Source organism: Mya arenaria, chromosome 12 (genome assembly GCF_026914265.1).
Source record: "Mya arenaria isolate MELC-2E11 chromosome 12, ASM2691426v1".
Classification (NCBI taxonomy): domain Eukaryota; kingdom Metazoa; phylum Mollusca; class Bivalvia; order Myida; family Myidae; genus Mya; species Mya arenaria.
The window spans coordinates 21,302,868-21,319,115 of record NC_069133.1 but is presented as its reverse complement, the minus strand read 5'-3'; the positions used below and the strand labels follow the sequence as shown (position 1 = coordinate 21,319,115).

Below are 16,248 nucleotides of genomic sequence, written 5' to 3'. Positions count from 1 at the left end.
ATTCTGTTCGATCGTGCTTTTCTATAACATCAAGATCATGGTCGGTTATGGGTTATATTGACTGAAAAAGTAGGTCACCGGGTTTAATGTTTCAAACCCCTAAACACACTTCTAGTCGTGCTGTATGCAATTTCCAAGGAAATTGGCCAGACTCTGTGTCCTTTAATATATATATATAGTTCTATTATGGTTAATGACGAGTTAAAATGTTGGCCTTTCTTTTAAATATTAGCAACATATTTTTATACTCCAGAGGCAAGATGTTTTGCATTTTTATGAATTGTAATCATATTCTTGTTGAGATATAATTAATAATACAATAAAAATACAGGGACGAATTGGCCAGACTGCGTGTCCTTAAAAAATATATAGTTCTGTTATGGTTAATGACGACTTAAAATGTTGGCCATACTGTCAAATATTAGCAACATTTTATTTATACTCCAGAGGCCAGGATTTCTTCATTTTTATGTATCTTTCTCAAATCTTTGTTGAGATATACTCAATAATACAATGAAAATATGTAGTTATGTCTTCATTTAGTATAATTGTGAAAGAATCATTCAAACCAGGAGGAAAAAGACAATGAAAATATAATAAAACATGAAATATTCATCGAGATGTAAAAAACGAAATATTTCACTATTGCTCATGTCTTGTCAAATAAAAGGTCACCAGGTCAAGGAATAGAAACACCTTTATGTTATTCACTTATTTAGAATGTAGGTCTCCATAAATATGTAGATCAAGTATATACCAGGTCTGATCAAAACCTGGGTTACTATGTCAAATATCTACTTTTTTGTAAATAATGTTTAGCTTTCTTACATCATTCTCATTCATCAGATGTTAGATCATGATAAATCTAACTCAAAGCATCATCAATCTTGTAAACGAGAATGTCTTACATAGTTGTTTACATTTATTTTCATAAACAGGTAAATGTGCGTATTTCAGAGGACAGGGCAATTCTCTTGGTCACTCTGATCCTGAACTCGCTCGGAAAAAGAAACATAGTTCCCATCACCACTAATGCCATGCAAATGGTGGCGAGCATCGGGGACGGAGGAGCAACAGCGCCGTAGACGCTGGTGCGCTTGTGTGTCAGGTTTGAATTTTTGGTCATTTTAGATCCCATGCTTTTTTAAAGGTAAATTTCAACTTGTAAACATCCAAGATCTCAATGTTTCTGTTATATTTGAAGAGCGTTTTCTTTTAAAATCTGGGTGGTTTATATATGGTCATTTTTGGTCAACAGCTAGGTCATTTAACACAGTGATGATGCACATTTTTGATCTACAGGTTGAATCATGCATCGATGCTAATTCTATACGTAATATTCGCAACATGGTTGAGTAAATCTCAGCAATTGTTCGCATTTTACGGTTATCTTTTGGGGTTTAGGAAGATATCTTGATTCGAAGAATGGCCATATTATTAGTGACTGTAAATTTATTGGTATTTATGGGGTCTCGTTTTACGATAATGCCAAATTAACAAATACATGAAGAAATTTCACATGAAAAACGAGCGGGAACGATGTTTTTTGTTTGTAGTTTAGAAATATCACTAATTCTAACATATTATATAAACGCATAGCAGTTTTATCCTTAGAATCATGCTTCAAGTTAATCTAAATGCATTGTTTAATTGTGTTTAAAGGACTTACTTTCGTTTTAACACGGGAATCTAGCCATTGTAGTTACCAGATTCTACTGGTATTGACACGTTACATGTTCTAGTTAGTGCTAGAGGATTTTGTGTGTATTTAGTAAGGGTATACTCTGGTAGGCTCGAATGAATAAAGGGTTTGGCTTAAGTTAGACAAAAAATAAAATTCTGTGTTGATGGTAACAGTCTCAAAAATAAAAAGTAGAGTCGTGACAAAGTTTGTATTTATTATTTTTTTCTATAGAATTTCTCTAAAAAAGTAAGGTTTGCAAAACAATGAATTACCATATACTAAAAGACATTCCCTTGTTCCGGAGTAGGTATATCATGTTGACTTAAACACATGAAGGCCAAGCACGTAAACTTGTTTAAAATTGTTAAAACCTTTATTTTTGCTTGATTTATGTTTCACCGCTTACTCCCAATGTTACAAATGAACCAACACCCTGGTTTTAAGTTAACTTTATTATACCTAACATCACATGTATATTTGCGCTAAGTTTACAGTTTACTTGTAAAGTTGTTTCAGCCTACGTGCAATATGCGATGTCGTCGTTAAATACACCAACAGATATTACACAATACAAGACGGAAGGTGCACATTTTGTTTAGATGAAGATAGAAAGTTTGATACATTTGTGAAATAGTCAAAGGGCCATATACACTTGTTCAACATTTTTATTTCTGTATTTACTTTAAGAATGTATTAAGCCACACACTAATCAAGCCGCTATATAATGTGAAACATAGTGCCCAATATATGGCAGATTTATTATGCGTAATGTATAAAGGTTTTGATTTGTTGGTTCGTTAGGATCGTTATATTAGACTAAAGAATTCTTGAAAATGAATAGAACTCTGAAAGAGTCAATGCTTTGTTGCGTGTGTAGTGTTTTACTGATTTTCGCAGACAAACCACAGTCTAAATGCAACCGAGAATTATTTTTTTCATAATCTGTATGTATTTCTTGATTCGAGGAATCTACTTTCCAGAAAGTATGTGTAACAATTTATAACTGCGAAAAGACGAACGACAAAACAACAGTTAGGATAAAAATGGTTTTGATTTTATTAATACGTGCACTCTGGCATGGTTGTTTCTGGTTTGTTGTGGTTTTGAGTTTATTTACACGCGTACTCGGACAAGGCTGTTTTTGGTTTGTGGTGGTTTTGAGTTTATTTATACGCGTACTCGGACAAGGCTGTTTTTGGTTTGTGGTGGTTTTGAGTTTATTTATACGCGTACTCGGACAAGGCTGTTTTTGGTTTGTGGTGGTTTTGAGTTTATTTATACGCGCACTCGGGCATGGCTGTTTCTGGTTTGTTTGTGTTTTTTGCTCTAGAAAGGCTTTGACCTAGATTTTGATTTTAGACAATTCGATTGATGTGATTTAACGCGGTGTTAGAACTAGCAAAAATGAAGAGTTTTCATTGGTTCCTTTTTTAAGTAAAGAGGCATGAAACAGGATTGTCTTGAAAACATAAATTACTTTTACATACATGTAGTATGTTAACACTGAAAGAATGCCAGTAGAAGACATAAAAGAAAAATGATACTTTTGGGTTTGCATACATAAGACTATAACTATATTTTTCAATATAATGTTTTTCAGTAATTTATCGTCAAAATATGCATGTCCTCTTTGGAATAAACGGACTTCCGACTAGCGTCATTTAGGCGACCCCTCTCTCCTCCCCCCCCCCCCAATAAAAATATATATATGTTTTTCAAGTGAACTTTTTACGACATTATGTCAAGAAGAATACGAATTTAATACACCTAAATGCACCTTTTAAAACTAATACAACGATGCCAATCAATAACGCTCGTTAATCTTCGACTGCTGTACGTTAAGGGTATTCATATTTATGAATATAATAGCGTGCGTCTTCGATGCCGATAAATAACGCTCGTTAGCCCCCGACTGCTCTACGTTAAGGGTATCAATATTTATAAGTTTAATATCGTGCGTCTTTTTTGCCGACCAATAACGCTTTTTAGTCATCGACTGCTGTACGTTAAGGGTATTAATAGTTATGAACTTAATATCGTGCGTCTTCGATGCCTATCGATAACGCTCAATAGCCCACGACTGCTTTATGTAAAGAGTATTAATAGTTTTTGCCTGGCCCGTTCAAAGGTATTATGCTCCTTTCGTAATGATAATTTTTTATTATAAACCTGTTTAAATGTTGACATCCAAATGAGTTAAGTCATTACTACGTGCGCACTTTATAAGAATAAGGATATAAAAATGTATAAAATCATGAGCGATATGTATTTGCGGTGTGCAGTCAACAGATGAAATGCATAAGCGAACACGTCTTTAACATTTAATAATGTTGCGTCACGTTATGGGAATTTTAGTGGAGTTTCTTTCCGCATACAAACAAGTATATGTCAAACACATTCGCCTATAATTCAGAACTTATCTAAGTTAATTATCTTAGTACTCAATACATTCAACTTAGTAGTAAAATTAATGTTTACTTGCTCTGATTTCGTCATTTTAATGATTCTGTTTATACATTTAGATTATCGGCAAAAAGACCTTAAAAAATATTTTATGCGTTGGGATGAGTACGTACATAAGTCTTCCACGGACCTAAATCAAAATAAACGTATATGCCATAAACTTTTCGTACATGAATTTGTCATGTGTGTAGATACTATTGCCGAGATCTATTATTTCTAACATCGCCGTCAATGTCACTGTTATCGTCGGCCGTGTTGGTGTCGGCGTCGTCCGTGTAGGTGTCATCGTCGGTCGAGTCGGTGTCTGCGGCTTTTGTATCGGTGTCGGCGGCCTTCGTGTAGGTATCGGCCTTGTCGGTGTCAAATTTTGCCATTTCGGTCATTTCGCTGCTTTAACAACTCTTGTTGTTGCTTTACATCTTATCCACAAGTGACGGCATTGCCTGGCAGTGATCGTTTGTAAATGTTTTAACCGCCTTTGCCAGTAGGACAGGACTTTTGTTTAATTTTAGAAGATATACTAGTATCACCATTTAAAAAATGCAAGACAAAAACTGACGTTAACCAAGGACATTTTATTGGTCTACTTGAACATATAAGCCTTCATAAATATGTTTTTTTAACTATTAACTACGTGGCCACAACCTCCGCAGTTAAAAAAAGCCAAACGACAGCTATTTTCCTATCTGTACCTATCACAATAAACCCGACCTAAAGTGTGCGCCTAAAAAGCGGAGATCTCACAAAGCGGTGTTTTTTTACGTAGCCTTGTACATCTTGTTTAGTGTTTTTTTGACCTTGCGTTTCTTCAATTTTAAACGCGTAAGGGACTAGGCACCAGAATACACTAACTGTTGTATCTCATCGCTTACGACACGTGCATCTTTCGCAGTTTTTGCGCGTTTTTTTCCTTTTCGAAATTAACTTGGCTTGACTACCACGTGAATCCCAGTACGTTTAAAAATAGAATTGGCATTTTATCTGTACTCGTAAACAGTTATTATTTAAACTGGGAAACCATTATGTGCTATTTTAAAACGGGGGCACTCAGATGAGACAGCAACATGATTGCAGCGTTTATTATTTTAAGCATTTAAAGTGAAGTTGTATCAGTCTCCTACTATCTCGCATTGACAATACTACGCTTGTTTCAAGGAAACACTGTACTTGCCGATCTGGTTTCTAGTCCCTTTCATACCGAATTGCAAAAGATATCAAAATTATAATCATTGACTTCAATATTTTCAGTACCATGAAAGTTCTTGCAATTCTCGCTCTGTTTTGTGCAATCGTGGCATGCCAAGCCTATCCAAAAAGGGGATATGGAGGTGACTTTGACGATGGCTATAAAGGTGACTATGACGATGGCTATGGAGGTGGCTATAAAGGTGGCTATGTAGGAGGCTATAAAGGGGATAATGACGATGGCTATGCAGATGGCTATCCAGGTGGCTATGGCCACAAATACGGATATGGCAATGACGACTACGATGACGGAAAATATAATGAATATAACAGAGGGTACGGAGGAGGCTACAGAGGTGGCAATGGCGGTTACGGCGGTGGCCATGGTGGCATCGGTGGCGAATATGGCGGATACCATGCAAAAAGTACGTTTTAATAGTAAATATGAATGGCTACTTAAAACGGCTTTTTGAAAGTAATGAACTTGATCATGCCATTTGTAATTCGATTAACTGTACGGCAACTATTAACTACTTGACTTGTACAGTGGGACAAAGTGTTTTACTTTTAGGTAAAGGCTCGAGTTGTTAAGATGGTTTACTAATCTCCTTACACCGAATCCAAATCATTCTATGTATTTGTTCATCATATTTATTTTTCCAGAATACTAAAGACAGACCCCTCAATTCCATTGAATTCCAATTCCAATTCCATTGACACCAGTCCTGTGTTTTCTATGTTTTTCTATGTCACAATAAATTATACGAAGTATTTACAATTTGTGTCACGTGATTCTCTATCAACATGAACATCAACACCAGTCATTATAGAAAGTGAGTTGCCTCACTTGTTGTATAAACATTATTATAGGGTATGCATCAAATGATCATGTATATTAGTATTAAGTATGCAATTATCGATTTGAATTATGAATTATCACTTGACCATATATATTCAAGCTTGAGAAGCGACGGTGTAGAACCACACATCAGTTTTCTTCCCGTGTTGTTAATGCGTGAAATCAACCGCCACAGAATAGTGATAATGCCAATGATTAAGATTATGTTCCATCGGCATGATCAGAAAAGACAAAAGGTTGTATTAAACTAAAGTGTGTGCTGTTAAGCGACAGTGTTATATGACCAAACAATACCTTTACGGCTACAATCAATTGTATTTCGGACCCATTTGTTTCCACCTACGTTTGCTAGTTAGGAAATAAGTTGGTCATCTTATTACTCAATACATCACACTTTAGCAGTCATTATTTTCACTTAGATGATACGATTGATCTTTTTGCAAACTATCGCAATCCAGTTTAAACCCACTATTGTGAGGTATCCGTGTTTCGCTAAACGGTCAGAGGCGATTCAGTCGTGTGTGATGACATTCGGAACTCCTCGGCCATTTTTATCCAAAAAACCTTGGATGTATATGGACGGTTTACATATTAAGAAATCGGTACTGTTTCAGTCCGCCACAAGAAGATCGTGTAGTAATTTAATTTAGCAATTAAACTAAATGACTTAACCCTTGAAAATCTTAATTATGTTTGCAATAATAGCAATCAATTTAAACTTAGATCAATAAATACAAGCTATAACACTACATTTAATTTTGATATAATTCAAAAATTGACGAACTACTTTTTCTGATGTACCGGCATACATCCGAGGTTGTTTTCGACAAAAATGGATGAGGAGCTCCGAATGGTGTGATGGAATACCTTGAGCTTTTTGCTTATTTCGAAGTATGTACAGAAATGCAAATTGCTTAAAAATAAAAATTCCTCAACTTTGTTATACCACACATAATCCACTTTTAACCCAAAACATGATACAAAATTTAACCGAGGAAATGAAAGGAAATGTATCAAAACCACATCATATACTGTCTTACCGACTGTACGATGTTGAATTAAGTGACTTTACAAATTATTTGCGGTACAAGCTAACTTAAATGATTTGTTCGTATTTCGTATGATATGCACCGCCTAATTAACATATAAAAACATAGACAACGTATGAAACCTTTGTATCAGTAATTGATTGATTGAATTGTAAATACAGAAGCAAAAATTGTTGGTCATCATCTGTCTTTAATATCACGTAATTTTGTCGTCAGACCGTATAAAAGGTCCACAAAACCCTCACATTTGCAGTGTCTGCTCTTGCAACTCGTCTCTACAACATGTAAGTAGAAAAAAGCTTATTTTTTTTATAATAATAATAATAATAATAATAATAATAATAATAATAATAATAATAATACCGTATGATAGCTACTTTCAAAATTGAAAAATTAAAGAACGGAACGTTAATTTGTCCATTGTATTCTACCAAATTACGCAGCTATATAACAATTATACACACCTAAATAAATATTAAATATTAAAATTTCAGTGTGACTTGGACTTGGGATTAATATATTAGATATGTATAATGGTGTACCAAATGCAAGCTTTTATACAACTCAGCAGTCAGTTGTATAACTCTTGGTGTAGTTGTCTATAGGTTTGCAAATTTAAATAATTTGATCGGTTATTATTTGGGATAAATAACTTGTTTGGCTAAATTTGACAAAACCAAAGAATTAACAACTTTTATACAATTGACACCTGGCATTTATCTAATGATATAACTGTTAGTCGACTGTAAGTTTTTCATAGCGTAATGCTGCCATACGGGAAAGAACCAGAAGCATAACGCTTATCAGAACCAAATGCAAAGTAAAAATATTATTTTATAGTTATAATATTAGTATAAAGAAGTCGTTTTGCATTGACCTCTTCATCAGCAAAATTACTAGATACCACATTAACAAACAATAACTACTTTAGCTTATGTAATTAAACCTTAAGTTCAAGAATTCAAAAAATGTATATAACAGTGGCAACCCTGTGTAGTTAAATCGTTTCCTCTTCTAAAATTAGTTTTTCCGTTTACTGTTCTACCTAATCCATCAGATCAAACGATTTACGATATCACAAACTCAATATTTGCCATATATTTGAGATAATAAACCTGATAAAATCAAACAAGAACAAGTATACTGCTTTAGGCAAAACGGTGGAATTAACCTTCCAAATGTAAGACACTTTATTCCTTCGTTGAAAGCAAGTTAAAAGGACTCATTGATGAAAATAATCATGGCGAATGAAAGTATTCGCTAACAAGTTATTCAAAAAGAGCGGTAGAACTGTTTTAATTTAATGTAAACTTGAAGAAAATGACATAAAAAACAAGTGTGATCATAATGTATTAATCACAACCTCCTACATTTATGGAACATCCTTTATGTTGGAATACAAAATATTGATGTCAGAAAATTCATCAACTGGAACAGTTCAGAAATGCAAATGCAGTAATGAAATGTTATATTATAAAAAATGGCATAAAAGGGAAATACTATACCTCGAACACATTTTCGATTTGAGAGAAAAAAAGAACTCATTTGATGCAATTTCTATACCAAATTCAAAACCGTAACTTTGAAATATCTACAATCGACTAAATATATACTACAACATATCAATAATGACTTCAAATATTATTTTTTCAGCAGAATATGCTTGAACAAATCAACTCTAAAAGAATTTTCTTATTTCTTTATAATACATAGATTAAAAATAATAACATTGAGTTAACAAAAAAACAAAAATGGACTTGTTATTTTCAAAAGAAGATAAATTGAATCTTCAGACTAAAGGCATACTCGTTGAACATAATATGCTGACAGTTTTATTTGGAGCTACACGTAGTAGATAAAGCAGCTCAAACTTTATTATTATATTGATAAATATTTCATTCTCTGTTAAAATACCGACAAGTGTTACAAAACTTTCGTAACTTTCAAAAAACTTGCAAATACGAATAAATATTGGATGTGAAATACCACTCATGAAATATAAATAAAAATAGCCATTTGCATCGATGGATTTTTTTAACATCAAACATAAAAAAAATAACCAACCAAACATAAAATACCAGAATGTCTACATGGTCTTGGTAAAACTTTAAGCAACGAGGCTCAGCCATGTACATTTCATTGTTAGCTGTGTATTATTACGTAGACTTATATATTTTCAGTACCATGAAGGTTCTCGCAATTCTTGCTCTGTTTGGTGCCATCGTGGCATGTCAAGCTTATCGTAAAAAGGGATACGGATACAGTGGTTATGGAGGTGGCTATGGAGGCGGCTTTGGCGGCCTAGGTGGTTACGGTGGCGGTTATGGCGGTTATGTTGGGGGCTACGGTGGTAATGGTGGCAGCTATGGCGGTTACGGCGGTGGTTATAGCAGATACGGTGGCGGCCTTGGTGGTTACGGTGGCAGTTATGGCGGTTATGGCGGCGGCTACGGTGGCCTTAGCGGTTACGGTGGTAGTTATGGCGGCGGCTACAAAAAATTGGGTTATGGCGGCTATGGCGGTTACGGTAGCGGTCTTGGCGGTTACGGTGGCAGTCTTGGCGGATATGGTGGCGGCTATGGCGGCGGATACGGAGGCCTTAGCGGTTACGGTGGTGGCTATGGCGGCTACAGCGGCGGCTACGGTGGCGGCTACGGAGGCGGTTTCGGTGGCGGCTACAAAAAATTGAATTATGGCGGCCTTGGCGGTTACGGTGGCGGTCTTGGCGGCTACGGTGGCGGTCTTGGCGGCTACGGTGGCGGTCTTGGCGGCTACGGTGGCGGCTACGGCGGCAGTTACGGCGGCGGTTACGGTGGCGGCTACGGAGGCGGTTACGGTGGCAGCTACGGTGGTCACGGTGGTCACGGTGGCGGCTATGTGCGACACCATGGAAAAAGTACGTCAATTAAGTTCACATTCATTTGCTAAATAAGAATAATACTTATTGAAAGTTATCTTCAATTCACAAGTTATGAGCTTTGTAACTTTGGCTAAAATTCTAGACAGTTGTACAATGTCCTTTATGTTTTTGTATATGCTCAAATCAATCTCTGTATACATGTGTTCATTAAAGTTATATTTTTTTTTGTTTCAGAATACTAAACACATGCACCTGAAATCCATTGACAGTCCTGTTTTACTATGTTGCAATAATAAATACTAAATAACTACATTTTGTGTCATGTGATTCTCTATAAATAGAAACAGCCTAAGAAATCATTGCCGAGTATTATAAAAAGAGAAACGATAGTTGATTCCCTTGATGTAAAAATTGAATAAGAAAAAAGGATTATAACTAACGAATCCCACTTTTATTATCTAGCATACTTAATATGTTATCGCTATATATAAATATTCCAAAATAATAACATACTTTTTCTTTCCTTTCTGTATGCAGTTTAGAAACGAAACCTTAGTTATACATTGAATTTTTGATGGGTTCCTTCAAGAGTTTTAAAACTGCAGTAAACGAATTTGTTAAGTCTTGAAATACGATTAATTGTATTAACCAATGGTTAGTTACTACGCAATATTTGAGGACAAACACAGATATATATATAGTATCTGTCAGGAGATGTCATATAAAACACAATTGTAATCATTGCATATTGCGTATGATATAATGAAGAATGTCAGATTCATTTTATGACATGGCTTATCAGGAAACGAACAGCAAACAAGACCTACCTGCTTCACTGGTCTATCTGATGTATCCGATCATTTTAATTCCGTTTAAATGAATAACGTGATGATATCTAGAACAAATCGAAACATAAACACTATACTCTTATCAAAATTTGCTAACTTAAAATGGTGACGTCAGATCCAACATGTTCCGACTGTTTTTTTGAAATAACAAACCATTCACCATCAAAACCAATAATAATGGATAGTAGCCAATAATCTGAGGTGGTATATCCCTAATTTGATTCACTGTTGTGTGTTAATAAAAAGCAAAAGGCATCTAACACTGAGTGGTCAATTCCGAATTGGTTTTATTTGACCATTAATTTAACCGTTTGTTGTTCGTTTTATATAAATATTACATGCGTAAATCATTTTCAAGTAAACCAACGTTTCATTTGCATTTCTATTGCAAAACTTGCAGATTTTAGAGCCCTCCGGAAAAAGGAGCCCCCAAAGCCAAAATCGTATTTTGACGGGGCAATGTTACTTTATACATATTTGCACACGAAAAAAATGGTATGCCTTAACAGAATTAGTCTAGTTTATGATTGAAACCAAACAAAAGTTCATTTTAATGTCAAAACATCCATGTCCTTGATAACCCCAAGGATTTTACAAAAACAATCAAAATCCACATTTTTTTTACATAATTTTTTTATTAATAATGGAAACGACCGTTAACGTCACAATTCTACTGTTGGAGGGGGCAAAATGGCAAATACTTTGGTAGTCTTGGGTTATCCCGGATTGAAACTGAAAGAACAGAGACCACTACATAAATCTCCTACATACTACATTGTCTATTGGCCAATTTGCACGCGAAAATACACTCATTTCTAGTGTTTTACGACCCCCAACACAATATATGGGAAGAAAGTTACACTTGTGTACTAAACATTAAACAAACTTTAGAAAATAAATTATATTTCTTATATGAAAATATAATCGAATGAGCGTAACCACTGTGTATTCGATAAAGTGACCACATACGGTGAAGGAGCACAATCAATGGACTGAAAATCAAAACAGAAAAGGTAGATCAAGCAGACCCAGCATTTTCATCATTTTTTGGAAATCATAAACCATACAACTTCAAACCCTATAGAGATGGAAAGTAGTCAATAGTCTAAGATGCTATACCAATCCTTTTCTTTCACTGTCATGTGTTTATACAAAGAAAAACAGTGACACTAAGTGGTCATTTACGAATTGGTGTAATTTGCCCTTAACCCTACCGCTAACCCAATTGGCAAGGGCAGAATCGTAAACATTAAAAACATCTAGCATCCTGATTACTGTATTGTTCCGATTGCAGGTTGTTAATTCCTGCAATTGTGTATAGGTGATATATGGATTTGAGATCACAATGTGTTATTGTTAAACGCTTTGTAAAGACACCTAGATTACGAGGCAGCGTTTTTTGGAAACCATCTAGTTTACAAGGCAGTGGTATGTGAAAGCCATCTAGACCACGAAGCAGCGCGTAGTGGAAGTTATCCAGGTTACAAGCCAGTGGTTTGTCGAAGCCATCTAGTTCATGAGGCAGCGCTTTGTGGGAACAATCTAGTTTACGAGGCAGCGCTTTGAAGAAGCCATCTAGTTTACGAGGCAGCGCTTTGAAGAAGCCATCTAGTTTACGAGGCAGCGCTTTGAAGAAGCCATCTTGTTTACGAAGCAGCGCTTTGAAGAAGCCATCTAGTTTACGAGGCAGCGCTTTGAAGAAGCCATCTAGTTTACGAGGCAGCGCTTTGAAGAAACCATCTAGTTTAGGAGGCAGCGCTTTGAAAAAGCCATCTAGTTTAAGAGGCAGCGCTTTGAAGAAGCCATCTAGTTTACGAGGCAGCGCTTTGAAGAAGCCATCTAGTTTACGAGGCAGCGCTTTGAAGAAGCCATCTGGTTTACGAGGCAGCGCTTTGAAGAAGCCATCTAGTTTACGAGGCAGCGCTTTGAAGATGCCATCTAGTTTAGGAGGCAGCGCTTTGAAGATGCCATCTTATTTAAGAGGCAGCGCTTTGAAGAAGCCATCTAGTTTAAGAGGCAGCGCTTTGAAGAAGCCATTTAGTTTACGAGGCAGCGCTTTGAAGAAGCCATCTAGTTTACGAGGCAGCGCTTTGAAGAAGCCATCTAGTTTACGAGGCAGCGCTTTGAAGAAGCCATCTTTTTTACGAGGCAGCGCTTTGAAGAAGCCATCTAGTTTACGAGGCAGCGCTTTATATGGGAGCCACATCGTAACAAGGCAGCGCCTTCTGAACGCCATCTAGTTTACGAGGATACGTTTTGTAGGAGCAATCTATTCTACAAGGGAACTCTTTGTGGGTGACATATAATTTACAAGGCAGTACTTCGTGGAAGCCATCTTCTTTACGAGGCAGCTGTTTGCGAAAGCCATCTTATTTACGAGTTAGCGCTTTGTGGAATGTTAAGCTATGTTACGAGGAGGCGCTTAAACCAGGTAGTTCAGACTTTGTTAAGCCCTCTAGAATACGAGTTAATTCACAAACAAATGTTATCTTAGACTTATATTTTTTTACTTGATTAACAATTAAGTACACTTGTTTAAATGCTGGCTACACGTACTAGCCGTTTATATTTTAACGCTCTTTACTGAATCTTTGTCCCATTGCTTTACTCAATACGCACCTACAAGTTTTGATGTTTACCTACACGACCCATTATGCTGTTTTGTCTCGTCAATTTGTTTCCTTCGCTGATTGAAGCTTTTATCATTGCATGAAACGCCCTGGTGACACACTCAAATCAAACTACATCTTTCGTATCTGTAATAAGCTCATTTATATCAAGAACAACCCCTTTCGGATTTAAACAAACTCATACCCGCTCAACATGTCTGTGAAAACATGCATTCCTGATTTTGACAGCTTGCACCTTTTTTGTTTTCATAAATTGAGTCATCCGTACTCCTACGAACGCACAGAGAGTCACACTTTGATAAAAGAATAATTGCGCGAACTTTAAAAGTGTCAACAAATGTCTATAACTACAACATGTAACGCTTTATATGCAAATTCCAGGTTCATTTGAAAACACTAAAATGATATATTTTGGGTCAAAGGCATTAAATTTTCCAACGCATAAATTGCGTTTCAAAAACATTATTTACAAACAGTGCTAAAGCGGAACTTTTACCCTCTGAGACAGTGAAACATTTATAGTTACAGTAAAATATTGATAGTTATAGTGAAATAGTGTTGTATACAGTGAAATATTGATGGTTACAGTGAACTATTGATTATTTGGCACTCACACATTTTACCGAAGATTAATTTATTGCTAGCACAAAAGATAAATAAACAATACTGAAAGGTTAGCAATATAAATCACCTCGCAAAGATCGATCAAATTAATCAGACCCATACTGTTTTATAGCTGTGAAGTCTGTGGATTTTCGCAAGCATCTTTAAAAGAGTTCATACATTTTTTTGGTAAAAGAATCTTATGTGTAAATGTAGCAACCTCACTATTAAACCACGTCCTAAACACAAAGCCGTTCAATCGTATACTAATAAAGTCAAAACAACCACGTCCGATGATACAAGTTTTATTGTAAGCAATTATTAATATCTTAATTGTCGATTATGATTATTTTGTTCTATTAAACGAGAGCAAAGCTGACTCTGAGATCTTAACCAGGTATACTATCAGTATCCTAACTAAAGTAGACTTCTCATATAACTCCCAAAATAAGGTTTTATACTCCCTAATCGGCCCTTAATTGTAGTTGACCACACAGAGGTGTTTCCTATTTCCCCTTAATAGATTAACGATATCACGAGATACATTTAATCTCACGTGACAATAACCAAAGTATTTTACTTGCTATCGTCACAGAAAGGAGGTTGTCAATCAATAGTTTCAGTGACGTCAAAATTAACTAGACCAAACCCCTTTAACAGGATTTTAGTAAACAAGGTAATTAAACATATTTATGGACAGTACTTAAATTAGCCATTTGCGGTTGACCTTAGCCGTAGCCGATTGATCTTCGATGGTACCAAGTAACGTAGGCGTTTAGCAAAAGGCAGATCCTTTGATAATTATTATTCAAGTCTTAGTGCCATTCTTATAATATGCTAAAGCGATTAACCGTTCCGTCTATTCTCAGAATATCTCATCGACACCTGCCGGTAACGGTAATGAAGCTCCAATGAAAATAAAACCAACAAATAGTGTTTCACCTACAATGATATATGTGTCGTTACTAAACTCCGATTTACTAAGTCTATTTTTAAATATGATATTATTTACATAAAAGTATGCAGATTGATGAATGAAATAAAAAAGGTCTTTCTAAGATGGAAAACAACTAGGGCATTAATAAAGAATAGTTCTGCTGTATGTGTTTTCTTTTTTTCGGTAGTTATTTCAAGGTAAATTGACCGGGGTCCTATTAAGATAGTGTCTGAGTTGATTTTAACAACTATTATACATATTATGCTTGCAACTTCCTTTTGGTTTGTTTTGATACTATTAGAGAGTTGTTTTACAATTTTACAATTATGGTTGTGTTCTGTGGGCATTATTTTCTGTAAAGTATTTTATACCTTGAAACATAACTTTCAACGTCTAGAGCAGTATAACCGCTGCTCCTTAATGAGACCCGCTTATGGTCTGTAAAATGCTCTTTTCAAGAGGTAAAATATTGTTTTCCAAAATAATGTGTGTCAAGTATCGTCTTTGAGACCACGATTCTGAGTACCGTTACTAGCGGGATTCAGCGATTCTATGTAGCGTGGTTGATTGATTGACGTTATCACGTTTTGTTATTAATGTATTGTTAAAAGGTCAAAATCTATCTACGGTTGGTATGAGACATTGTAGCCTAGTAGTTCAGGCGTCGGTTTAGTAATTCTTTCTTGCCTCTACCGCCGTAGGTTCGCACCCAACTATCTCAAGTATTTGGTTATACTTTCATTGTATTTTTTCTAATAAAACAATCTTAGGCCACACTAAATTGATGTTCCGTTCCTCCGATTTACCGCTCCTATTTTTTTTAAGGCTAAAAAAGGTATCAATTATAATTTTCTCTAGTTGAAGTGTTTTGTAAAGGGAAGGATGCGTGGTGTTTTATTCCGTATTCGATCGTTTTAGCATTGGTTTTAATAAAATTCAATCAAAATGGCGGCTTCCGATATAAACACTGTGGCTCGAAATTTGGAAATTTAATCTTTTTTTGACAATAAATGTGTATTGACCATGTTGGAAGTCATTGTTCATCGTCTCTTGCACTAAAGTATCATTTATTGAATCAATAATGATGCAATAAAACATGTGTATCTGATACTGGTAGCTATAATATTGCG

At 35.5% G+C, this 16,248-nt stretch overlaps 2 protein-coding genes across 2 annotated transcripts; both read left to right on the top strand.

Annotated features, from left to right (window-relative positions):
- The first annotated feature begins 5,399 nt into the window (after positions 1 to 5,399).
- On the top strand, positions 5,400 to 6,003 carry LOC128210541 (glycine-rich protein 3-like). The gene is made up of 2 exons (XM_052914889.1): positions 5,400 to 5,757; positions 5,996 to 6,003. Exons 1-2 carry the CDS (start codon positions 5,400 to 5,402, stop codon positions 6,001 to 6,003), a joined length of 366 nt encoding a protein of 121 aa, XP_052770849.1.
- Positions 6,004 to 7,469: 1,466 nt separating this feature from the next.
- On the top strand, positions 7,470 to 10,412 carry LOC128212408 (acanthoscurrin-2-like). Its single transcript, XM_052917861.1, has 3 exons — positions 7,470 to 7,524; positions 9,421 to 10,136; positions 10,335 to 10,412. Exons 2-3 carry the CDS (start codon positions 9,425 to 9,427, stop codon positions 10,340 to 10,342), a joined length of 720 nt encoding a protein of 239 aa, XP_052773821.1. The 5' UTR covers positions 7,470 to 7,524; positions 9,421 to 9,424; the 3' UTR covers positions 10,343 to 10,412.
- The last annotated feature ends 5,836 nt before the right edge of the window (positions 10,413 to 16,248 follow it).